This window comes from Danio rerio, chromosome 25 (assembly GCF_052040795.2).
Source record: "Danio rerio strain M-AB ecotype USA chromosome 25, GRCz13ab, whole genome shotgun sequence".
Classification (NCBI taxonomy): Eukaryota; Metazoa; Chordata; class Actinopteri; order Cypriniformes; family Danionidae; genus Danio; species Danio rerio.
Window position 1 is genome coordinate 8,472,501 of NC_141045.1, and position 26,759 is coordinate 8,499,259.

The window sequence follows — 26,759 nt, forward strand, 5'->3', positions numbered from 1 at the left end:
TTCATCACCGTCACACTCGTCCCGCAGCAGATCAACCTGGGGGCCACGCAGGTATTCATTCAATTTATCTATTCGTCTTTGTTTATATATCGCTTTTACAATGTAGATTGTGTCAAAGTAGCTTAACATACAGTTAAAATGATTTCTTTTTCAAATATTTCCCAAATGATGTTTAACAGAGCAAGGAATTTTTCACAGTATTTCCTATAATATTTTTTCTTCTGGAGAAAGTCTTATTTGTTTTATTTCAACTAGAATAAAAGCAGTTTTTAATTTTTTTAAATCATTTTAAAGTCAATATTATTAGACCCCCTAAGCAACATTTATTTTCGATTGTCACCAGAATAAACCATCATTATACAATGACTTAATTACCCTAACTTCAGGGTGCAAATTATACAATGACAATTGGAGGGGTCAACTTTTTCAGTCATGTTAGTTTTTGTAAAACATCCTTGAGTGAATCAAATGTATGTTTTTATTCAAATTACATCTAATTTATAATTACATTTTCAGTGTTTTGTGGCATATTTTGTGTATTGTGACCTACAGTATCCGATTGGCTACTTCTGAGGTTACTGTAAGTCAAACTATGCATCTAATTTGATGTTAATTTTAGGCTCTATGTACAAACAAACAGCTATTTTACGAGAAAACTGTCTTGTGAACATTTATGTTAACTAATGTAAATTAGTTTTTCTCACAGACTAATTATGCTTTCACAGTGGTATGAACCATTATAGGGGTGGACAAATGTTTATTTATATTATTAATCAGATTTTTAATCTTAACATTATTATTTAAAATACAAAACAGAGGTAATTCGTTCTCAGTATTAAAAAGCTGAACCCCCCCTATACATGGTTTGATGTTTTTCAGTGGGGATCAAGCGTTAATTAAGGGGGCCAATCCCCCCCAAACTCCCCTGTAGTCCGCATCCTGCCTATCTTGCCTAATTGACCTAATTAGCCTTTAAAAGTGATTTTGAGCTGAATACTAGTATCTTGAAAAATATCTTGTAAAATCTTATGTACTGTCATCATGGCGAAGATAAAACAAATCAGTTATTAGAATCAGTTATCAGGAAAAAACAAACAAATGAGTTATTAAAACTATTAGAAAGGGGTCTGGCTGCAGACCTGGTGCAGTGCAATCTGGGCTGCATCCAATGCTTTTTAATGGGCTCACCTAACCCCAACCCTAACCCTACCCGTCACAGTGACATCACTAGCTCCACTTGAGTGCATTGTGTCTGACATTGCATCGCTGAGTGATGCAGTCTCAGCTTGCATCATAAAGGCTGCATCCAGATACTATTGAACTATTATGTTAAGATGTGTTGAGAAAAAATATTATTTTCGATAAACAGAAATTGGGGATGTACAAGAAATATACAAGAGGGCTAATAATTCAGGGGGGCTAATAATTCTGACTATAACTGTAGATGAAGCTCTAGTAAACTGAAACTGCTTCAGTCCAGTTTTCACAGTTGAAGTTCAGTTTAGTTCAGTGTAATGTAAAGGTCACTGCTGAAAGCAAAACACTGAAGAGCAAATCCAACGATGCACAGGACAATTCTCTCATATTAAAGTCACTGCTTTATTTGTTTGTCTTATGTAGTATTTATCATAAATCTTTTATCTGTTTCTTTGTTGTCTGTCAAATAGTTCTTTTCTCTGATTAAAGTTTGCTGGCAAGAGATCCACCGATAGCAAACCACAACCATTAAATAAAATCCCATAGACAAAATCAAGCCCCACCCTACAGTTTTCTTGTTTGAGAAGCCATGCTCATTTCCCTGTAGTGATGACTTCTCATACAATTAAAACTCTAAGGTGGGACTTTTTTATTTTTATATTCAAATTATTTTGCAATGTGCTGTTTGTTTGTTTTGAAAAGTCACTTTATACTGTATATGAAATATATGATAATTTGTCATTTTGTGGGCTGTGTATTTGTGACCAATATTTGGTGGAATAACTCTGAAAAAAAAGTGTTGTTAATTTGTCATCAAAATAACATTTGTTATTCTGACCATTTGTCAGTTTCTGAATAGATATACACTCAACGGCCACTTTATTAGGTACACCCTACTAGTACCGGGTTGAACCCAACCTTTGCCTTCAGAACTGCATTAATCCTTCATGGCATAGATTCAACAAGGTACTTGAAATATTCCTCAGAGATTTTGGTCCATATTGACATGAGACCATCACGTAGTTACTGCAGATTTATCGGCTGCACATCCATAATGTGAATCTCCCGTTCCACCACATCCCAAAGGAGCTCTATTGGATTGAAATCTGGTGACTGTGGAGGCCCTTTGAGTACAGTGAACTCATTGTCATGTTTAAGAAACCAGTCTGAGATGATTTATCACATGGCGCATTATCCTGCTGGAAGTAGCCATCAGAAAATGGGTACACTGTGGTCATAAAGGGATAGACATGGTCAGCAACAATACTCAGGTAGTCTGTGGCGTTGACACGATGCTCAATTGGTTCAAATGGGTCCAAAAAGTGCACCAAGAAAATATCCCCCACACCATTACAGCACCACCACCAGCCTGAGCCGCTGATACAAGGCAGAATAAATCCATGCTTTCATGTTGTTGACACCTAATTCTACTTCTGACCATCCGAATGCTGCAGCAGAAATCGAGACTCGTCAGACCGGCAACATTTTCCAATCTTCTATTGTCCAATTTTGGTGAGCCTGTGTGAATTGTAGCCTCTATTTCCTGTTCTTAGCTGACAGGAGCGGCACCCTGTGTGGTCTTTTGCTGCTGTCACCCATCCGCCTCAAGTTTGGATGTGTTGTGTGTTCAGAGATGCTCTTCTAAATACCTAGGTTGTAACAAGTGGTTATTGGATTTACTATTGCCTTTCTATCAGCTCAAACCAGTCTGGCCATTCTTCTCTGACCTCTGGCATTAACAAGGCATTTGCACCCAAAGAACTGCCGCTCACTGAATATTTTTCCTTTCTTAGACCATTCTCTGTAAACCCTAGAGATGGTTGTGAAGGAAAATCCCAGTAGATCAGCAGTTTCTGAAATACTCAGTCCAGCCCGTCTGGCACCAACAACCATGTCTTCCCCATTCTGATGCTTGGTCTTGACCAAGTGTACTTAATAAAGTGGCCGGGAGTGTATATAGTAACAATGAAATGAACAACATCCTTCTAAATGTGTTATTATAACATTTTAATTATTTTAATTGCCAAGTTAACAATTAATTAGAATATTTATTAAACCAATAAAATAATATATTAATATTTATTTCTATTTGAGATTTAAATCTTGTGTTTATTTTTGTTAACCGACTTTAATAAGTTTTGGGTTTAGTCTTAATTTTAGATGCTGATATTATTAATGATATTAAGTTTTAAGGGCGGTTTACAACATTATCATCACTAACACCTAAACATTTCTCTCTGTGATTCTCCTCTGCAGGTCCAGAGGAACGCCTTCACCGTGGTATTTGACGAGCGTTTCTCTGTTCCTCTGGAATCAGTCAATTTGGAGGAGAATAGTCTGCGATTCTCCACCTTTGGTGTGGATTCAGACGAAAGGAACATCACTGCTGGAGTGGCAGAACTCAAACTGTCGGATCTGGATTTGCCGTATCGGCCGTTTAACGCCTGGCTCTATTTACAAGACATCAACAAGGTGCGTCACTCCTGCATCCTCCATCCTCCTGAACTGAGTCAATAAAATCATTCTGTTAAGAGCAGCAGCTCAATAAGTTGATGTAGTGTTGTGTTGAGCTAGTTGTTTGTTTCTCCTCAGGCTGTGGACGCTGTGGGAGAGATCCTGCTGTCTCTCAGTTATCTGCCCACTGCAGAGCGTCTCACCGTGGTCATCGCTAAAGCCAAGAACCTGGTCTGGACTAATGGAAAGACCACAGCAGGTCTGAAGCTCACAGCTAGCATTAGAGTATAGATACTGTGACTGGGTGATAGGGAGGAATGTTTCCTTTGCTGTGGTAAAAAGTGTGCACTGAATGCTGGCTCTTTCCATCTGAACAGATCCATTTGTGAAGGTGTACCTGCTCCAGGACGGCAGGAAGATCAGTAAAAAAAAGACGTCTATAAAGAGGGATGATACTAATCCAATCTTCAATGAGGCTATGATCTTCTCAGTGCCAGCTGTCGTCCTGCAGGTGATCTGTCTGTCTGTCCATCCATTCATCCATCCATCCATCCATCCATCTGTCTATCTGTTCATCCATCCTTCTATCTATATGTCTGTCCATCCATCCGTCCATTCATCCATTCATCTGTCCGTCCGTCTTAGTTCATCTGTCCATCTGTCCATCCATCCATCTTTCAGTTATCTATCTATCTATCTATCTATCTATCTATCTATCTATCTATCTATCTATCTATCTATCTATCTATCTATCTATCTATCTATCTATCTGTGTGTCTGTCTGTGTCTGTCTTTCTTTGCTCATCTGTCCATCCATTCATCCGTCTATCCATCTGTCTTTGTTCATCTGTCCATCTGTCTCTCTGTCTGTCCATCCATCAATCCATCCATCCATCCATCCATCCATCCGTCTGTCTGTCTATCTGCCTTCGTTTATCTGTCCATCCATCCATTCTTTTGTCTTTTTATCTATCTATCCATCTAACCATCCATCCTTCTGTCTGTCTCTTCATTTGTCTATCTGTCCATCCATCCATCCGTCTATCCATCTTCTCATCCATCCATCTGTCTTCGTTCATCTGTCCATCTGTCTGTCGGTCTATCCATCCGTCTGTCTATCTGCTCATCTGTCTATCTATCCCACTGTCCATCCATCTGTCTGTCTGTTCATCTGTGTATCTGTCCATCCATCCATCCTTCTGTCTGTCCATTCATCTATCTGTTCATCTATTTATCTATCTATCCATCTGTCCATCTATCCATCCATATATCTGTCTGTTCATCTATCTATCTATCTATCTATCTATCTATCTATCTATCTATCTATCTATCTATCTATCTATCTATCTATCTATCTATCTGTCTGTCTGTCTGTCTGTCTGTCTGTCTGTCTGTCTGTCTGTCTGTCTGTCTGTCTGTATATCTCTCTCTCTCTCTCTCTCTCACTCTCTTTCTCTCTCTCTCCATCTCTAATTCTTGTCAGTGTTGCTGTTTTTCAGGATCTCTCTCTGAGAGTGACGGTCGCTGAGAGCACAGAGGACGGCCGTGGTGAAAACGTAGGTCATGTGATCATCGGCCCGGAGGCCAGTGGGATGGGAATCACTCACTGGAACCAGATGCTGGCGACTCTGCGCAAACCCGTCTCAATGTGGCACCCGCTGCGGAGGACCTAAGCCTGTCTGCATGGAGCCTACTGTCTAACTGTCCTCACAGTAAAGACCTCTCAGTGTGTGTCCCGTGGATGGATCTGGAAAGAGAGAGAAATCGGCGGCTCAGCATGATCTGATCTGTAAGCGTCTTTGAAATCCAGGTTTTCTTATCCAGGTTAACTTCATTTCTACATATGATAACAGGGTGGCTGGTCCTATTCTCCAGCCTGAGTGTAAAATGTGACAGAGATTGCAGTAGCCACATTCTGTAGTACTAAACAGTGACGCATAATAAAAACATACATATTATTTTGGCCGTAAATTACTATTATGTTTAGTTCTATTATTATTAGGGGTTTAAATAGGATTGTTCTTCCTATTATTTGTGTCTGCTTAAACATATTTTAAACTTTAAAGTGTAACAACAACGCTGGGACTGTTTGTTCCTATTCTCAGGCAAGTGCAATGACACTTATTAGCCTAAAGGTGGCGCCATTGAACCACATTAAATATCACAGACGAAGCATTGAGGTGCTCCTTTTTTAAATATATATCATTATAATCAATATAGCAAATCGAATATTTTTTAATTTTGCAATATTATTTTTCATTAACTCAAAATTTTAATTATTATTTATTTATTTTGACTAATGAATTTTACCACAAGGAGGCGTGCAAGTACTTTATAAATCAGTGTTGAGGAAGTAGCTAAAGAAGCCTTTTAATAATAATTACCTCTTTATGTTTTGTACTGCAATGTGATTACTAGTTACTCTAAATAGTAATAACATGACATATTAATCAATAATTTACCCATTCATTTTGTAACTTTAGCAGACTTTATTTTCCTGTGGCCAATTTTTCACACTCTTTATCACACTGCTTGTGCCGTTCAGTAAAGTTGAGATGGTTTTTTTAGTGCATACATTTGAATTTCTTTCACATTTCACAAAAGAGACCGTTTTTCGGCCGTCTTCATACTTGGTTAGCATGTCAAAATGAAAAGAAGTGCTTTTAGATCAATAGTATATTTGTTGTTGGACCTTATAGTTGTTAAATTAGCCTTAGTACATTGAAATCATATATGTAGCGCAAGTAATTACAAAATCAATAACTGTTACGGGGATTACTGAAGAATAAATAGTAGTCTCTTATGTCATTTCATCACAGGAACATGTACTTTGTAGTTTTGTACTTTGTAATGCATTAATCTCACTCTGCATAACCTGGAATATGTATAAACACGGCACGAAAGAAAATCTACAATCATCTAAACTGCCGCAATAATTCATACTTTGATGACAGAATGTAAAAACCTCATTCCAAAATCTGTGAATCACATCCGACGTCAGTGTTTTGTTGAGTGAAGGGGAGATTTGAGTTTCTTGCAGTGAAGTCGTTTGATTTAAGGAAGTGTGGAGTTCAGTTTTACTACTAACAATGTTTGAAGCTTATCACCATTAACCATCATTCTGTGCCAAATTCACCCTAATAGAAGCAATATTCTTATTTGCAGTGTACATCTAATGTTTTAAAAAAGAATGATCAAACAGATCTTTACGATGCATGCACTTGTAATGTAGAACTTATTGCAATCAGATGAACTGTTTAAATAAAAATGCTTTATGTGGATTGTTTCATATGACGTCAGTTGTTTTTTGTCTTGTGTGTTTGTTTGAATAAGAAGTAAATTATTATTTAAAAGGTCAATTTTATAATCATTAACTTCTCATTTTAACTTTATTTGTGCCCTTTGTCATATATTAAGGTTGTTAAAACTATACTGAAATAAGAGTTACACTCACCGGCCACTTTATTCAGTACACCTGTCTAACTGTTTGTTAACGCAAATTTCTAACCAGCCAATCACATGACAGCAACTCAATGCATTAGGCACATAGACATGGTCAAGATGATCTGCTGCAGGTCAAACCAAGCATCAGAACGGGGAAAAAGGCGATTTTGAATGTGGCATGGTTGTTGGTGCCAGACGGGCTGGTCTGAGTATTTCAGAAACTGCTGATCTTCTAGGATTTTCACGCAGAACCATGTTTAGGGTTTACAGAGAATGGTCTGAAAAAGAGAAAATCCAGTGAGCGGCAGTTCTGTGGGTGCAAATGCCTTTTTGATGTCAGAGGAGAATGGCCAGACTGGTTCCAGATGAAAGAAAGGCAACAGTTACTTAAATAACCACTCGTTACAACCGAGGTATGCGGAAGAGCATCTCTGAACGCACAACATGTCCAACCTTGAGGGCTACAGCACCAGAAGACCAAACCGGGTGCCACTACTGTTAGCTAAGAACAGGAAACTGAGGCTACGATTCAGACAGGCTCACCAAAATTGGACAATAGAAGATTGGAAATACATTGCCTGGTCTGATAAGTCTCAATTTTGGTTGCGAAATTCAGATGGTGGGGTCAGAATTCGGCATCAACAACATGAAAGCATGGATCCATCCTGGCTTGTATCAACGGTTCAGGCTGGGGGTGGTGGTGTAATGGCGTGGAAGGGATTATCTTGGCACAATTTGGGCCCATTAGTACCAGTTGAGCATTGTGTCAACACCACAGCTTGCCTGAGTATTGTTATTGACCATTTCCATCCCTTTATGACCACAGTGGCCAGCACTTCCAGCAGGACAATAAAGCAGGACCACGTCATAAAGCGTGAATCATCTCAGACTGGTTACTTGTAAGGTGTACCTAATAAAGTGGCAAGTGAGTGTACATGTACATAAAATATGCAAAGAGTAAAAAAGGAACACCACAGCGTATAAAGGCTGCAACTTCATGACAAAATAACTGCACAGAAATAAAAAATAAAATCTCACATTATAATCACCAAAGCTGCAAAACAAAATACTATTGATGAGAAAATTCGCGAGCTGAACTCCGACGTTTTCAGCGATAACTAATCAAATCCACTCTGATTGGCTACTGCCTTTATAGGCTCAACAGAAACGAGTGTGATTGCTCAGAAAGCTCAGCGCTGAAAAAAAAATCTTGTCTAAACCATATATATATATATATATATATATATATATATATATATATATATATATATATATATATATATATATATATATATATTTTTTTTTTAATACTTAATAAAATTATTCAGTTAATTTTTTCAATTAATACTTGAACTGACAATAACATCATAAAGTCCAAGGGATCACAGACAGATCTTTAAAAGCTCAATAGTTTACATAGTCATAAGAAAAAAATATATAAAATCATATACAAATACAAAAATCATATACAAATACCATATAGAAATACCATTCGACAGAGAGGGAAAAATATTAATAGAATTATAGTATTAATAATTATTATAAAACAATAATAATAATAAAATTACTAAATTAAACAAACAAAATTTTAATAAATCACATACAAATACAAATAATACCATTCGACAGAGAGGGGAAAAATATTAATAGAATTATAGTATTAATAATAATTATAAAATAATACTAATACTAAAATTACTAAATTAAACAAAATTTTAATAAATGAAATTACAATGACAAGGAAAGCAACTAAAATCGAGAATCTTCTTTAAATACATCTGCATAATATTTCAGAAATCTTAGTTTTTTTTATTCTTAATAAGATGTAGTGATTTTAGGAAGGAGTTAAATTCTATCCTAAACTGAGCAAAGATTGGGTAATTATTTGCGAATTTCCGTTTGTGAATGAAAAATTTGCCATATAAGATTAAAAATGTATGATGTGTTCCAGGGATTTAGCATTGGGGTTATTATAATGAAAAATAATGTCTTTTAGACAATTCACAGCATTGGCAAAAGCAGAAATATGAGAATTTAGGAGTGACCAAAATTGAACCAAACCCACATCTATGAACCAAACCATTGATAAATGTTGCCTCAAGTTGTTACAAGGATTTCATTCTTATTCGTCTCGTCTGCTTCCCGTTAAAATGCGTTTGAGGGATGTTTTAAGTCTAAATATTAAGTCTTAAATCCACTGAACTAACAAATACACAGAAAGGGGACTTAAAAATGAAAATATGAATCATTTGACTTGTTTCTGTTTATATTCTGTAACTGGGGAAGATGTCATGTACACGTTGAGTGCATAATTAACTAGATATCACAACATTTTTTAATATGTGAACTATTCCTTTAAAATGACAGAGTGTATGTATATCCATCGAGCTTGGCCAATAAGAAACACCTGTTTGGTCACATAACCCCGCCCACTTAAGTGAAACGTTCACGTCCCTTCAGTGTGAATATTTAGGTGGAGATGATATAAGAGGTTCAAGTTCAAGTACAAAGAGCAAACGGTTACCAACCTTAATAACCAACAACCCTCCAGACAGACCCCGAGTCCAGTGGTTTGGATCCGCAGTAGTTTTGCCTCGTGTTTTGTCACACTGAAGAGCAGAATAATGGCAGACGACAGAGAAAAGTCGACGGATCAGATGAAACTGTGGAAGGAGGGTCGCGGTTCCCAGGTCTGCTGCAGGATTAATTTGTTAGATATGATGCTGTGTGTAATATGAGTTCACATTTGAGGGTTTTAAATGCTTTCCATTGTTTTTTTAATGCGCAGTGCGAAATTGTGTCAAAGGTCGCAGGGCAATAACAAACAAACTCGAAGCATTTTAATATATTTACTTGAATTTCTCGTGCAAAACCTCTCTAAATGACACTGAAATGTTGAGTTACTTTAGATTTTATGCGAAATTCAGACTTGAAAGAGTGTCTGTAGAGATAAAAGGCTGCATAACATCTCTGCAAACAAATACTTAACTAATGAAGCGTTTAAGTAATATATGCATTTATGAAAGCAATAGATGCTATCTAATGTTGAGATTTAATCACGTAAACATTATATGAATATAATATAGCATAATCGTAAGTCAGATTGTTTCCCTGTGGTCTTATTTTTGTGCATGGTGATATGCTTTGAATTTTATAAGATTAACCAGTGATAAAGCACATGCTTTTGCACAAATACGTAAAAAAAATTGTTGCATAATTTCAGTGAAATTTAACAGAAGTGGGTCAACGACTTGCTTAAGCGGAAGCTAGCCAAGAATCCGCCCCCTCCCACTACTCTCTAACGTGATTGGTTAATAGTGTGACTGACACCTCGTTCACCGAATCATTTTTATAAACTCTTGCAAAAATGAGAAGCTATGCAAGGCCTTCCCCTTTTATTGACGCGACAGAGAACATTATTTACTTCTGCAACAGTTGAACTTTAACCAGATAAGTAAATAAATGACAATTATGGCTATTTAATCACCGTTTTCAGGTCAAACACTGAAGTTTTTTTGGCAATGCAATTTTATATAACGTGATTACTTAAGGGACACAACATGTTTGTTTGTTTGTTTGTTTGTTGTTAAATATAATCTATTAATACACTATTATAATATTTAAATTGAATAAGGTTAATACCATGACATAATTTGAAATGAATAACGCACTGCAGAAGCCTGAAAATACGTTTTGTCCTGTTGGTGATTGTAAAATAAAATGTTATTGTTATTTTTGTGAGTGCATGGTCTCATATATAAAGGATAAACGTAACTAATCATACAATATAATGTAATTTAGTTTGTTTACATGCAGAATACAGCTGATTATAACTTTACATTCTCACTGTTTTTCATTTTTTTTCAGCGTCCGGATGTCCTGACCACTGGAGCTGGAGTCCCGATAGGGGACAAGTTAAATGCGATGACAGCAGGGCCTCGTGGGCCATTGCTGGTCCAGGATGTGGTGTTTACTGATGAAATGGCCCATTTTGACCGAGAGCGGATACCAGAGAGAGTCGTGCATGCTAAAGGAGCAGGTGAATGTGAATACAAGCTTCAGATTTAGTGACAGTGCAGTAAATGTAGAGTAGCTACTTAAAAGTAAAGGATTGTGAGAGTCTTTTGTTTTTGAAAGTCTTTTTTGCTCACCAAGGCTTGGTTTATTTAATCAAAAACAAAGTGTAGCATTAATATTGTGAAATATTATTACTATTTAAAATTATTTTCTATTTGAAAAATATTGCTGTGATTCAGTCAGATTTGTGTTTTCAGCATCTGTCTTACAGTCTTAAGTGTTTTCTATTTATTTTTAAATGCTGATTTGATGAATAATTTTAAATAATTTTAGATGATTGATTCTGAAAGCTGGTGTGTAATTAATTGTAGTTTTCAGTATTCTGTGTTATAATCATTTTAAAGCATCCTTTCTGAATGAACTAAAATTCTTGTAAGACATCTAGTCGGTCCTAGTCTTTTAAATGATAGAATATAAGCCTGAAAGCTTAATCTTATTGGACGTACTGGCACATTACATCTGCAGTCTGATTGGATGCAAAGTATATGTTTATTTAGCTCCTTGTTAGCCACTACCAACATAGTGGCTATTCTTTCTGGTGTCCAACAAATAAAATTATAGATTTACATCAAATCATCATCAAAACTAATACCCACCTAAATAAAAAAAAAAAACAAATGTATACCAATAATAGGGACTCTTTTAGAGCTTGTAAGTGGTCTTTAGTCTTAATGGCACCTGTTATTCTTTTCACAGGAGCGTTTGGCTACTTCGAAGTCACTCACGACATCACGCGCTACTCCAAAGCCAAAGTGTTTGAGCATGTTGGAAAGACGACACCGATCGCTGTCCGCTTTTCCACAGTGGGTATGTTTCTCTATGAATATAATAATGTTCCCAGTGGAGTCTGGACTCTGGATGGATCAATGGTGTTGTTGGTATTAGAAATAGTGGTGTAACACAAGTCAAGGCGCTCAGGTCTTTGAAACAAAGCCAGATGGTTTTGTAAGAGGGTAAAGAGCACATGCCAACAGGAACATTCTAAAAAAGTAGTGTAGAACCTTTGAACACTGATAAATATTTATATAGAAATTTTAAAAAGTGTAATACAGGTTTATCTTGAGGATAAGAATGTGTTGAACTTCTGTTGTACATTTCTATCATGATTTACAGAAGACCACTGAAATGTCAGTGCAGAAAGGGGTTTATATATCAAAATGATTTGTCAAAAATATTTAGACGACAAATTATTAGACAGTGCAGCTATAAAACTCTTATCATTTGAAATCTTTGCCACTATTTTAAATGTATTTGTTTTTATTTTTACAGAGGTTTATTTTATTTTTTTGGCTGAATGACAATGTAACACTAAGCTCACAAATTGTTATTTGAAACATTGAGGTATCCTTTACTTGCACTGAATATGCTTTAAATCTCTATAGCATCACTTTCTCAGCTTTGATCCATTTGTTTGAAAGTTGGGCAGTCCAAATAATTGTTAAGAGACTTAATTTTTAAAGATGTGCACAGAAAGTCTCCACATTATTTATGGAAAGTACATTTAAAGAATGAAATTGTATTATTTTTTCCTTTTTAATCATTAATCATTTAAGTGTTTTAATTTTACAACACATTTGTTTTAGTGCATTAAAGTTATGGTGTAATGAAGGTAAATAAATAGCTCACCCGAAAATGTAAATTCTGCCATCATTTACTCGCCCTTCACTACTTCAAAACATATTCGAGTTTCTTTTTTTCTGTTAAACACAGAAGAAGATATTTAATAGAATGCTGCCAACGGGCACTCATTGACTTTAATGGTAAATTTTTTTTTTTTTCCTGCTATGCTAGTCGATAAATGCCAGCAATCAGCATTTTTTTTCAAAAATCTTCTTGTTTAACAGAAGAAAGAAATTCAAAAAAGGTTTAAAACGACATGAAAGAGAATAAATGAGGAAATTTTCATTTTAGGGTAACCTATGCCTTTAAATGTGAAATTATTCTTCCTGATCTAAAACTTGTTTGTTTATAGCGGGTGAGGCTGGGTCATCAGATACTGTCCGAGATCCTCGTGGTTTCGCAGTGAAGTTCTACACCGATGAGGGCAACTGGGATCTTACAGGAAACAACACCCCCATCTTCTTTATCAGGGATACGCTTCTGGTAACACTCCCAGTTGTTATGCAGCCTTAAGGCTGGTTTATACTTCTGTCAAGTACACTCATATGGTCTGGCGCAGCTTTCGCGGGGTCGCATAGCCCTCTCCGTGGCTGACGCCCACGCTGATGTGCACCTCTCAAAAACTGCAACTACATGTTGCAATGATGCGTTGTGCAAGCTCTGTGATTGGTCGGCTTGGTAGCCGTGACGAGTGGGCGGTGCTGAGAGCCCCAAGCCCCATGGAGCAAATGTTTATAAGTGTGGAGCCCCATGAAGGAGATCCAGTTGGAAACGCTTGTTTAGTGTTTACCTTATGATTAACATTGTTGCACATCCGCCGGTTCTCGCCTCTAAATGAGCCGAGTTTTAGCTACCTGTACATTTTAAGATAGCATTTAGAAAATACAAAACACCCACGAAGAAAATCCACTTAGAGGAACAGAAAAACCTGCTTGCGTTTCGGAAGTGCTATTGCAGAGCAACACAAACAGCACGCAGAATTATAAATACATGGCTATGTGCAAGGCCTGCGCCGTGAGTCACGGCGATCACTCGAGGCAGAGGTATAAAGCAGCCTTTACATGTAGCACCTTAAGTCTCGTTCTGATATTTACAGGATATCTGTGTTTGTAGTTTCCGTCTTTCATCCACTCTCAGAAGCGCAATCCGCAGACTCACCTGAAGGATCCGGACATGGTTTGGGATTTTTGGAGCTTGCGTCCTGAATCGCTGCACCAGGTAAGGATGCAGAAGAAGGCCAATTGAGCTTTTTCTTGTTCCTGTAGTCGTAATGTCTCGCTCATGTTGTTTTCTGCATATATACAGGTGTCTTTCCTGTTCAGTGATCGAGGGATTCCCGATGGCTACCGTCATATGAACGGATACGGATCCCACACCTTTAAACTGGTCAATGCTCAGGGCCAGCCGGTGTACTGCAAGTTCCACTACAAGGTACGTAGTTTGTGAGTGTCCACAGAAGCGTTTTTAAGCACTGAGCTGAGTTTTTTTCTGTTGTTGTCAATGGAATTGCTGTGTTTTTAAAGTGCCTGCAGTGTAGCGAGCGACTTTTTATATATATATATATATATATATATATATATATATATATATATATATATATATATATATATATATATATATATATATATTATACACACACACACACACTATTTTTTCATAGTAATTTTTCAGGGTTTTTTACTGTATAATTATTACTGTAGTTAATGTAATTTAAATAAAAATATCGTTTAATATTGCTTGATATTAATTAAAATAATTTGGGGAAATCTCCTCATCCAAATAATATTTTGGTATATTGTATGAAAACACATAGTTAAACACATTTTTTTATCATGCAGACTAATCAGGGCATTAAGAATATTCCTGTTGAAGAAGCGGATCGTCTGGCTGCCACTGATCCGGATTACTCCATCAGAGACCTTTACAACGCCATTGCCAATGGCAACTTCCCATCCTGGACCTTCTACATCCAGGTTATGACCTTTGAGCAGGCTGAAAACTGGAAGTGGAATCCATTTGATTTGACCAAGGTAGCCGTATATATATTATATTGTGTATATATATATTATAATATATTATATTATATTTTATATATATATATATATATATATATATATATATATATATATATATATATATATATATATATATATATATATATATATATATATATATATATATATATATATATATATATATATATATATATATATATATATATATATATATATATAATTTAAAAAAAGTTTATCACACACACACACACACACACACACACACACACACACACATATATATATATATATATATATATATATATATATATATAAATTTTTTTTTATATATAATTAAAATGAAAAAAAGTTTATTACACACACACACACACACACACACACACACACACACACACACATATATATATATATATATATATATATATAATTTTTTTATATATATATATATATATTTATATATATATATATATATATATATATATATATATATATATATTTATATACATATATACATTTTTTTTATATATATAATTAAAATGAAAAAAAGTTTATTACACACACACACACACACACACACACACATATATATATATATAATTTTTTTTTTTTTTAATATATATATATATATATATATATATATATATATATATATATATATATATATATATATATATATAATTAAAATGAAAAAAAGTTTATTACACACACAGACACACGCATATATATTTATAAAATGTTTTTTCATTTTATTTTTATTTATTGGTTGTAATGGGTTTTTTTTATTTATTTTTTTTATAAGTTTGATAGTATTTAAGTTAACACTTGTTTACATTTGCATCAATTCATAGTCTTGATGAAAGTAGTCAAATTAAAAATTATTTTGCGTGTCCATCCCTGATGTCTAAATCTGTATTTCTCAGGTCTGGTCCCATAAAGAGTTCCCTCTGATTCCTGTGGGGCGTTTTGTGTTGAACCGAAACCCCGTTAACTATTTCGCGGAGGTTGAGCAGCTGGCGTTTGATCCCAGTAACATGCCACCCGGCATTGAGCCCAGCCCAGACAAGATGCTGCAGGTACGTTTGTACATCTGTGTTACAAAACCTATTAAGCAACATAACTAGAGACGTTTCCACAGGGTTGTAGTTCACAAAAGATGTTGTTGGCTATTAATGTACTTAAACTGTGGTTAGTTGTAATAGGAGTCCTGTAAATCCCTTTAGATTAAAGCATCATTGTCTAATGAGTAATTAGAAGAATGACTAAATACTGCAATTACTCAATTCTTTGCTGCAGGGGCGTCTTTTCTCCTACCCAGACACACATCGCCATCGACTCGGAGCTAATTACCTCCAACTACCAGTCAACTGCCCGTACCGCACCCGTGTGGCAAACTATCAGAGAGATGGACCCATGTGCATGCATGACAACCAGGGTGAGTGACGCACAAGAGAAAACATTTAATTTCAATTACTAGGTAGAGTTTTGGGTTGGAAATGGTATTAGTCTGACTCAGATTAAGAATGCAACATCTGTCTGCTATGCTGGATCAGGATGAGTAACCTCAAATGCTTATATTTCATTGGTCTGATTTTTATTGGAAACCTTTTTTCCCTCTTTTCTCAGAATTAAGTAATGCTTAAGTTTTATTAGCTCTCTATAAATTCTGGGTTTACTGTGCACAATTCTGTTTACATTCAGATTATTTTTTGCATTTTGTGAGTTTACTTTTCACAGCTCCCGAGTTGAATTTATATGGGTTTGATCATTTAGCAGTTTATGGGTATGTTTTTCAGAGTTTGTGTTTATTTCTCGCAATTTTTAAGTTTCTTACAATTCGTAGGTTTCTACTTCCATTTTGTGAGATTACTTTTTGCAATTCTGAAGTTTGCTTTTCGCAATTGCTGAGTTTTTACTTAGAGTTTGCTAAGCAGTTTGAGTTTTCTACATTTGCACAATTCGTGATAATTAAAAAAATATATTTTTTTTTTTAACTTCGCAGTTTGAATTTCACACAATTTGTGATTTTTGTGTTTTTTTTTTTTTTTTTTTTTTTTTTTTTTTTTACTTTTGCACAATATGTGATTTTTAAGTCACACTTTTTTTTTTTTTTTTTACTTTAGTGCAATTAAGTTTACTTTGCAATTTTGTATGTGTTTTACTTTTTGTATTATTCATAAGTTTTTTGGGGGGTTTTTTTGTTACTTTAAAATTCGTGTTTTTTTTTTTTTTTTTGTACTTTCGTGGAACTCCTGAGTTTTTAACTTTGCAATTTTTTTTTTTTTTTTTTTCTTTATTGCAATTCCTGAGTTTTTAACTTTGCAATTTGTGAATTTTTTTTTTTTTTACTTTATTGCAATTCCTGAGTTTTTTACTTCGCAATTTGTGAGTTTTTTTACTTTCGTGGAACTCCTGAGTTTTTAACTTTGCAATTTGTGAATTTTTTTTTTTTTTTACTTTATTGCAATTCCTAAGTTTTTAACTTTGCATTTTGTGAATTTTTTTTATTTTTTACTTTATTGCAATTCCTGAGTTTTTTACTTCGCAATTTGTGTTTTTTTTTTTTACTTTCGCGCAATTTGTGAGTTATTACTTTGCAATTTGTGAGGTTTTTTTTTTTTTTTTTTATTGATTACTTTTCACAAGTTTACATATTGCAATTTTTTGGTTTTCTTTTCACAATTCAAGAGCTGCTTCTCAGAATTTCTGAGTTTACACATCACAGTTTGTAAGTTTACTTTATGCAAGTTCCGAGGTTGCATATGGCAATTTCTTGCAAAATCTAAGATTTATTTAGTTTGCATCTCACAATATTTTTTATTTTTTTGCTAGTTCTCACAATTCTAAATTTACTTTTGGCAAAGATTTTACTTCTTGCAAAAGAAAAAAAATTGAATTTCAAATTTATAACCTACAGTTATGAAACTTGTAATTGCAAGCCAAAAGCCAGAATACCGAAAATACATTAAATATTTAGCATCCATCTAAAGTAAAACCTTACCTTCTGTAAGCCTGGATCTTGCAGTTTGTGTTAAAAGATAAACCAGTTCCTGTTCTGTCCTGTAGGTGGAGCTCCAAACTACTACCCCAACAGCTTCAGTGCTCCTGACGTCCAGCCACGCTTCCTTGAGTCAAAGTGTAAAGTGTCTCCTGATGTGGCCCGATACAACAGCGCAGACGATGACAACGTGACCCAAGTGTGTTGCTGAAAGTGTATCTGTGTACAGACAGTCACAAGTATAGTGAAGTATAATACGTCTCTCTCTGATCCATCCTGCAGGTGCGCACGTTCTTCACTCAGGTGCTAAATGAAGCCGAGAGAGAGCGCCTGTGCCAGAATATGGCCGGGCATCTGAAAGGAGCTCAACTCTTCATCCAGAAACGCATGGTATGATCTTTTGTTTTAGAGTCTGTGACATTTTTAGGTCACATTGATGGGAGGCCTGGAAAATAATACACTGCTTGATTTTAGAGGATTCAGGTGGATTTTTGTATTTTTACAGGTGCAAAACCTGATGGCTGTTCACTCTGATTATGGCAACCGAGTTCAGGCTCTCCTGGATAAACACAACGCTGAAGGGAAAAAGGTAGAAAACATTTTAATCAGTCTCATACACTTTAATGTACACGGCAATGTAGAAACCGTTTATATTTTGTTATTAATTACGAAGATACAGCAAGTAACACATTATATTCCTATTTTGAACAGAAAGATGGAAATTATATTTTCTTGTAAAATGTACTGAAGAGCATTTTCATTAATCGCAATATTTTTTTTACTGTGTTATTTAGTCTACATCCTGATTATAGCTATCTGACTGTTTTTTACAAACTTCTCGCAGTTCGTGACTTTACTTCTCGCAGTTCGTGACTTTACTTCTCGCAGTTCGTGACTTTCTTGCAATGTATATGTTTCTTCTAGCAGGTATTAAGTTTACTTCTCGCATTTTGTGAGTTACTTGCAACTTGTAGGTTAACATGCTAGTTTACTTTTCATAAGTTTGCATATTAAAGTTTCTGAGTTGACTACTCAATTCAAAAGATGACTTCTCGCATTTTGTAACATAATTTCTAAGTTTACATATCATAATTTGTGAATTTACTTGTCATTTCTAAACTACTTTCAGCAGTACTTCCCGCAATTTGTGACTTCTAAATACTAAAAGAACTAAAAACCAAAACTAACAAAACACACAATGGTAAATTTTATAAAATTAATATGAATGACAAAAGATGAATGCCAAACCTTAAAGTAAAAGCGAAAAATCTAAATAATAATATTAATAAAAGCCCTTAGTAATATTATTTTCAGTTGCTCTAAAATATGGTAGCTTATTCTACCATGGGATAAAAATATTTAAAACTGAAAGTCTAAATTGTGAACTATCAAACTATTATATAAAAAAATAAGCAAAAGTCTTGTCAGGTTATTCGCAATTACAGTGTTATATTTAGAAAATAACACTGGTATGTATGTGTTTTTTCTCTCTCCAGAACACTGTTCATGTTTATTCACGTGGTGGAGCGTCTGCTGTGGCTGCAGCTTCTAAGATGTGATTACAAAGTGACGTCCCACTACACACACACACACACACACACACACACACACACACAGATTCATTCTCTTATAGAGTGTGATATAGTGTTATAATGCCTAATTCATTCCATATATGGTTTAGAAATACAGACATATCTAATATGGCCAATTGACAACACAAGTGATCTTAGCAAATGCAACACTGACTCCTTAATCTTGATTTATGCCTTCAAGCAAAATGGGGGCCTTTGCATACAGATTTGAGCCAATCCAAACTAAATCAGCCTATTTCAGTATCTTTCTGCATTTTGATTTCTGTGAAATGTAGAATAGCCAATAATAATCTGAGAATCAAAGCAACTGTGTGTAGTTTAATACTGTATGACACTTGATTTTTTTTTTCTCCACAATTTCTAAAAACCTTGGCTACTTATGCAGTTTTTAAGCTGAATTAAGATGGAATGAATGTTTGCCGTCCTTTCTGCCTTGACTGAATATAATTCGGTTCTCATAATATGAATGTAACTCGTTTTGTCATTTTGTAATTAATAAATGATAATATTTGATCTCAGTGACTGAGTTGTGGATTCATTTGAACTTTTATTTTCATTGTGTTTTCCATTTAAAATGTTTAAGAAATTCACTGAAAACCTATATCTTTCCCATTAATACAATATTCAACATTTGGCTGATCAAAACCTTTTTTCAAATTCAAATCTTATGTCATACACCATATGATATGCAGTGAAACACTTACACAACCACAACAATCACAGAATAATAATAACAATCCGCTTGTTAAGTGTGACGTTACGCGAAGCGGCTTCCGGGTCCAAGTGCTCTGTTCAACTGAATGGGGAGACTCATGAAATGCTAATAATAAATGTTTACAAAGTGATTTAATACTTTCGAAAATCACGATCGCAGTATAGATGTCCATACCTAATATCCGATGGCCAGAAAGTGATTAATTTTTTTTATAAATTGTTACATTTTTGGTATTTGTTATGCAGCAAGCCCAGAGACTGTTGTGTACACTATGACTTTATATACAATTTACTCTAATGTGTGATAGGAATAAAACATGATCATAAACGAATGATTTCTCCACTCAAATGAATAGCGGCTTGGGCCCGGAAACAGTATTACATACGTCACAAACGCGTCACCACTCAACAAGCGGATAGAATCTGAGGGGCCGAAGGTAAATATACAAAACTATATTACAATAAAGTTACCATGGGTAATTTCCTGATTTATTTAATAACGTTTCAAAATAAACAGAAAACATTACTTTAATTCATATTAACTAATGCAATATGTTTTAAATGATAACTTATTGCAGTAAATACATAATCACATTCATAACACAGTGGTGTTCAATGCTAAATGCACTAGTTCTTTGACTTGATTCTTTGACTTGATTTGCCCAAAGTCTCGACATTGTCGGGTGACGGTATGTACATTTAAACAAAATCTGATTAATTTACACCATTTATTTGAAACATTTCAATTCAGTCAGATTTTAACAATAAAACAAACAAAGGCTTACAGTAAATTTGAATTGACGATCTCAAATGGAAGGTTACCATGGGCCAACTTTGGCCTGTGGGCCCTAGTTTGGGCATCTCGGATCTAAACTATGGAGAAATAGAAGTTAATTGCATTAAAAAAAAAAAAAAAAATCTAAACAAGCCTTTTGAGGCAGAGTATGTGCCAAAAAACATGATTCTGAATTAAATTTCTAACATTACTGATCACCACCCATTCTTGTCTTAGGGTCCCCTTTAAATGTTGACTACTGTATATTTTTTTCATCCTTTGTAACTACAATTAAATAAAAGAAAAATACTGAAATTCATGTAAAGCCTTTTCCGTTTTTAGTGTTTCCTCAGAAGAGGGCGCCATTTTCTCACATAGGATCCTCAGATAATGTTAACAGAATACTATAGTCCTTAAAATAAACATCACTCTTTATTTATGCTTCCTAAATATTTAGTCTTTGGTGTTCCGGATCTGTTGATGTTCATGTATGGCTATGTAAAACCTCTTGTCTGTAGTTTCCTTCTAATGAAGAGAGTGAAAAGCCCATTTAAATTCCCCATAAAATAAAGGAAGCAGAAGTCTGGTATGGTCACATTTTTTAAAAGCTAAATGATCATTTTTATAAACTTGCAAGTGATTGTATGTAAGGTATAAGTGAATATATCTGTAAGTTTTATATTGATATGCATCTATTTAGATTTTTTTTTTTTTTTTTGGTACATATAGTCTGTTGACATTTAAATTGTGCATTTTTTTTGGTCAAACCTAGAGATTTTGTCGAAACGGGTCCATCTTTAGAAGCAGCTCCCTGCCCTGATCTCTGTAGCAACACAACCACATAATGAATGACTTCTCTCGCTCTCTCCATCTCTGCGACTCCACCTATCTGCAGTGTTGTATAAGTAGAGTCTTCATCTTTCTCCTCAGTATTCTTCCAGGAGTTTGGACCGCTGATCTCCAGGATGGATAACGCCACGTACAGCTACGTGAACGACTGCACTCCGCTCACCAACTGTAAGGCCGGCCGTAAGGCTGGGGGCTCCACGGTGGTCAACATGAGCCATGCGGGCAAGAAGCCACCAAATGACTACCTGGTCTGGTCACTCTGCAACACTCTTTACGTCAACTTCTGCTGCCTGGGCTTCATGGCTCTGATCTACTCCATCAAGGTGAGCTTCAGCACCGATATCTTCATCTGTTTTGTGGCTCATTCAAAAGTTTTTATTTTATTTTATTTTTTTATGAATGTTCCTGAAGGTCACATGATGAAAAGCTCTGATTAACGCTGAAAATGGACCGTTGCCATGGAAGACATGTTTTGAACAGTGCAGGATTTTTGAAGTGGTGTCATTGGAGAACCATCTTTGATCCTTAAAAAAAATCCTTCATTGAACTTAACAAATTTAAAAGAATCCACTATTAGGATTTTTTAAAAATAAAGGGTTCTATGGATGTTAAAGTTTCTGTCAGTTCCGTGGGATTGTTCAGAAAAGCATCTGCTATTGCTTTAGAGAAGCCAGAAACTTGTTGGGAAATTTACACTCCTCTTCTGTTTTGTTCTAGAAATTTACACTTCTCTCTTGTTTAGTTTTTTGCCAATTGATGGTCTGTAAATAAACTTTTTATCATTCATGGATTATTAAAAGTGGAAAATTATCTTTTACTAAAAGTGTCTTTTGGGGAAACAAATTATTTTAACGACATTACTCTGACAATCTGATTTAGGAACAATCAAGGTTCTAGATTGGCATAAATGGTTCCACATAGAACCTTTTATATCCATGAAAACAAAAGGTTCTACACATTAAAATAAAAGGTCCAAAATGTGTTTCCCATGGTGATGTCAGAAGGGCTATTTTGGTTTCTTCAAACGTCGTTTCTGAAAAAGAGCTTTCACTGGGAAACCATAAAATAACTTTCTTTTTTTCTTCTTTTTATCTTTTTGGAACAAGCTATTTGTCGAATAAAAAGTTGAGGTTCTTGTCACTGACAAAACAAACAAACAAACTAAAACTTTATTTTTGAGAGCAAAGTGTGAAGAGATTTTTTAGTAATCTAAGAAACATTCTTATTTTTAAGTTCTATGAATGTTGAGGGTTCTTTAAGGAATCATCAATAGCAAAACATATAATAAAAATGTTCTTTAGATTATTAATTAATTCTTTACACAAAAAAACACGCTTCTATTAAGAACTGGTCATTTAGGTTACTGCTGCAGAATCCCCTTTTAAAACTTTTATTTTAGTTGTGTTTAATCTCTGAAGAACCCCAGGGCACCTCAGAAACCATATTAGGAATGGATACTCTTAAAAATAAGGTTTTCAAATACATTTCCCTACACTAAGTGCAAAGAAGAACATTCTTTAAAATGTTTAATGTGAAAAATCATTTTAGGATAATAATAATAAACTTTTTCTAAGAGTCTAAATGCAGTCAAAAATACATTTTCCATTGAGGTTTGAGAGACCACTTAAGAACCATTTTTAAGATTATAAGAACCTTTTTTCAAGGACATTTTTTATAACATCTTGATAATTGAATCCTCTATATTTAAGAAGTTTATGTGCTAAAATTATACTCTGATTTCCATTCTTTGTGTTTTAGGCTCGAGATCAGAAGACCCTGGGTGACATGCGTGCAGCGCAGGAATGCTCAGACAAGGCCAAGTGGTACAACATTCTTGCTTCGGGCTGGAACCTCTTGATTCCGCTGCTGGTGTTGGGTCTGCTGGTCCTGCTTCTGGTGCATCTGGGAAGCTCAGAGGGAACATTTGATTTCTTCGGTGAGGATGGATTCCAGAGCTTCATGAAGCTCTTCAGCAGGTAGACAGAGCAACTCGAGCAAACCCACCACCACCTCCAAACCTTCTGGACTGTTCATCCCTCTACTTTATCAGCATGTTATTTTCCTTGGCTGTGTGAATTTCTCATTATTTAGTTTGTTTTGTTCCCTAATTCATGTCCATGTACTGTATAACTAATCCTCAATTTTATTTTATGAAGTAAATTGGCTCTGTAGTATTTAATAAAATATTTAATATCCTCAAGATTTTTTTCACTTGTGTCTCTTTAAACAGATTTCTGTCTCCTATGGGATTAAATAATCAATTACAGTATGGTCAAAATGGCAATTAGCTGTATGCTGAATGTTACAGAAACAGGGAAAATGCCTGTTAACAGTATTATGAACTGATATTTTTTTAATTTTAGGGTGTGTTCACATGACAAAAATTATGTCTGTGATGTGTATTCTGAAACTTAGCATCTGGTCTGAAATGTAGAAGGGTTTTCATCCTAATGTGAGGCAAATCTTTTTGAAAATCCCCCAAAAAGTAGCAATCTATAGTGCATACGTGAGGTTATTTATGAGTTAAGAACTTTAAAAATGTGTAACAGAACAAACATTTACATTACCTAAATTGGTGAATTTGAGCTATGCCTCATTTGTCCTTTTTATTGTTGCAAATTTTCACATCAGGTCCTCTTTTAAGGGTTTGATGTGGCAAAATGTTTGAACATTAGTGTTCACACTTATTCAAGTAATCTGGACTAACATAGAAATTGCACAGAAAATGATTCAATTGTGAACATTTGCTGCCTAACTTAGCCAGTTCTTTGTAATGTGGCCGTTTATTTTATTCAAATGTTGTCAATAAGTTAACTACAGAAATATGTGATCTTCATATGTGATGGCCGTCATATTCTCTTACCAAAATGAATCCTGGTTTCCTTAGTAGCTAACGTTAAATGTGTTGTAACCTTGCTGCTATTAGCATTTTTATAGCCCGTTTTTAAAATGCCATGGTTAAACTACTTTTATATAGTAAAACCATGGTCAGTTAAATACTTAAAGAATTACATACCTGAACCTAAAGCGTTCTTGACCTGTTTCACACAATACTGAAGTTTGTTGTGCTTAAAAACGATCGTCAAACAAACCTCCGTTTGTAATGTTTGTATCGCCCTCACGCGCGTTTCCATGACGACGACAGAATTTCGTTAATTTGCCCGCGATATTTAAACGATTAACGTCCGCGAATTTAGCGATATTGATTCGTAATTTACGAACTAATGATTCTAAAGATGCAATATTCCCTTTAGTGAACAACCTGTTCCTCGGTAAAACAATGTGATTTAAAAAAAAAAAACTATTTTACCAATTAAGTAAAAACATAATGATAAATATATAATATTATATATTTATTATTTAAATTCCTGAATTTGCTTTGCTTTTTCCCAGTCTCCCAGGTTCATATAATCCTGCTTTTGAATGGGTTTGGCCACTCTTTCTATCTTAAGCTAAGTTAGAAGTCATGTTAAGCTAGTTTAAGCTGTATTTAGTTAATTGGTTCTGAACATGGGTTCTATGCTGAGGGCTTGTGTTTCTCCTATAAAAGAGACTGAAGAAGGGCTGCTGTGGTTTACTTCTCTGTAATGTTCCTCCATGCCGCCTGTGCTTCCAGCGGTGGCTCCTCCCGGCTCCACTGGTATTTTTATCATTTAAATGACAGAGCTGTTTGCCAACCTTCACTCCCCTTCTATTTCAGTCGGTGCACAGAGTGGACACAGATGTGCAGGGGCTCGATTAAAGAGCAGTTAACACACACACACACACGTTAATCTCTGCCTGCGAGAGTCTATTTCTCATTTGTGTAGATTCTTGCTGATTCTTCATTTTAACTGTCAATTAAATCTCTGAGGCCTTTTGATGCAAGTGAACAGGTTAAAAATTGCATCCATTCATTTTCCTTCAGTTTAGTCCCTTCATTCATCAGCCGGACTGAACCGCTAACTTATCTATTTTACACAGTGGATGCCCTTCCAGCTGCAACCCAGTACTGGGAAACATTCATACACTCTCATTCACACACATACACTACGGCCAATTTAGTTTATTCAATTCACCTATAGTGTCTGTGTTTTGGACTGTGGGAGAAACTGGACCACTCAGAGGAAACCCATACAGGGGGGACATGCAAACTCCACACATAAATGCCAACTGACCCAGCCGGGGCTTGAACCAGCCTGGGCTTACTGTGAGGCAGCAGTGATAACTGAGCCACCATATCACCGAAAATTGCATCCTTAAGCTGTAATTTGGTAATTTTGTTGTAATTATTTTAATTAAATAAGTGTCAGAGTGAGTCAAACTAAAGATCATGTGTTTAGTTGATGTTTTCAGATGCTTTCAAAGTCATTTTCATTTGCCTGAAGCAAGAAAATAAACTGCAGTGTTTGAGAAAACATATTGACAGTGTTTGTCTGGGTGCAATTCATTTCATCCAAATATAATAAAATGCAACATGATATTATATAATAATTTAATTGGGAATAAGTGTGAAAACTGTCTTTAAAAATGTTGTAATATTCATAATAATATGTCAATGCTATTAAAAGTCGTTAAATTATGCATGCGCATTAATATGTATTGTTTATAATTTCATAATGGTAAAATTTGAATGCAAAATAAAATATTCAATACACAAAAATACACTCGCATAATCTCATAATTATTTCAGTATAAATGTTCCTAAAACTTTTTTACATAGTACCACTCATAATGCTCATAACTTTCTCTCTCTCTCTCTCTCTCTCTCTCTCTCTCTCTTTCTTTCTCTTTCTCTCCTCAGTAAAATGATGTGATTATATATATTTTTATAAATGTGTATGTGTGTGTGTGTGTGTACAGTTGAGGTCAGATTTAATAGCCCCCATGAATTATTAGCCGCCCTGTATATTTTTCCCTAATTTCTGTTTAACGCAGAGCGGATTTTTTCAACACATTTCTAAACATAATAGTTTTAGTAACTCATTTCTAATAACTGATTTATTTAATCTTTGCCATAATGACAGTAAATAATATTTGACTAGACA

The 26,759-nt window shown here is 34.9% G+C and overlaps 3 protein-coding genes and 2 long non-coding RNA genes across 6 annotated transcripts in view; 3 read left to right on the forward strand and 2 right to left on the reverse strand.

Annotated features, from left to right (window-relative positions):
* Positions 1–4,928, reverse strand: part of LOC141380883 (uncharacterized) — an 18,803-nt gene extending 13,875 nt beyond the window's left edge. Inside the window, exons 1-2 of the long non-coding RNA XR_015526170.1 lie at positions 3,421–4,928; positions 1–36 (exon numbers count right to left, since the gene is read on the reverse strand). The exon at positions 1–36 is cut by the window's left edge and continues 348 nt beyond it. This is a non-coding gene — a long non-coding RNA (uncharacterized LOC141380883). The remainder of the gene's footprint in view (positions 37–3,420) is intronic.
* syt12 (synaptotagmin XII) overlaps positions 1–5,432 on the forward strand; it is a 22,091-nt gene extending 16,659 nt beyond the window's left edge. The window contains 5 exon segments of the mRNA NM_001128733.1: positions 1–51; positions 3,454–3,669; positions 3,790–3,910; positions 4,029–4,162; positions 5,151–5,432. The exon segment at positions 1–51 is cut by the window's left edge and continues 330 nt beyond it. Coding sequence (NP_001122205.1) covers positions 1–51; positions 3,454–3,669; positions 3,790–3,910; positions 4,029–4,162; positions 5,151–5,324 — 696 coding nt within the window. The 3' untranslated portion in view covers positions 5,325–5,432.
* Positions 5,433–9,547: 4,115 nt separating this feature from the next.
* cat (catalase) lies at positions 9,548–19,912 on the forward strand. 2 transcript variants are annotated; one of them, NM_130912.3, is made up of 13 exons: positions 9,548–9,785; positions 10,963–11,134; positions 11,869–11,979; positions 13,145–13,275; positions 13,906–14,010; positions 14,098–14,223; positions 14,631–14,822; positions 15,728–15,880; positions 16,101–16,239; positions 17,871–18,001; positions 18,085–18,192; positions 18,308–18,391; positions 19,299–19,912. In NM_130912.3, exons 1-13 carry the CDS (start codon positions 9,720–9,722, stop codon positions 19,359–19,361), a joined length of 1,581 nt encoding a protein of 526 aa, NP_570987.3. In that variant the 5' UTR covers positions 9,548–9,719; the 3' UTR covers positions 19,362–19,912. The 2 variants fall into 2 exon arrangements, 1 of the variants encoding a protein (NP_570987.3); XR_015525516.1 differs by having other exon boundaries at positions 9,591–9,785; positions 16,101–17,060; positions 17,280–18,001.
* On the reverse strand, positions 17,891–24,864 carry LOC147830785 (uncharacterized). Its single transcript, XR_015526171.1, has 2 exons — positions 24,749–24,864; positions 17,891–18,021 (listed from the first exon to the last, which is right to left on the reverse strand). It is a non-coding gene; the product is annotated as an uncharacterized LOC147830785 (long non-coding RNA).
* On the forward strand, positions 21,815–23,931 carry ifitm5 (interferon induced transmembrane protein 5). The gene is given in 2 exon segments (NM_001177312.2): positions 21,815–22,055; positions 23,491–23,931. Coding segments are annotated over 2 exon segments (429 nt in total). The 5' UTR covers positions 21,815–21,848; the 3' UTR covers positions 23,713–23,931.
* Positions 24,865–26,759: the final 1,895 nt, after the last annotated feature.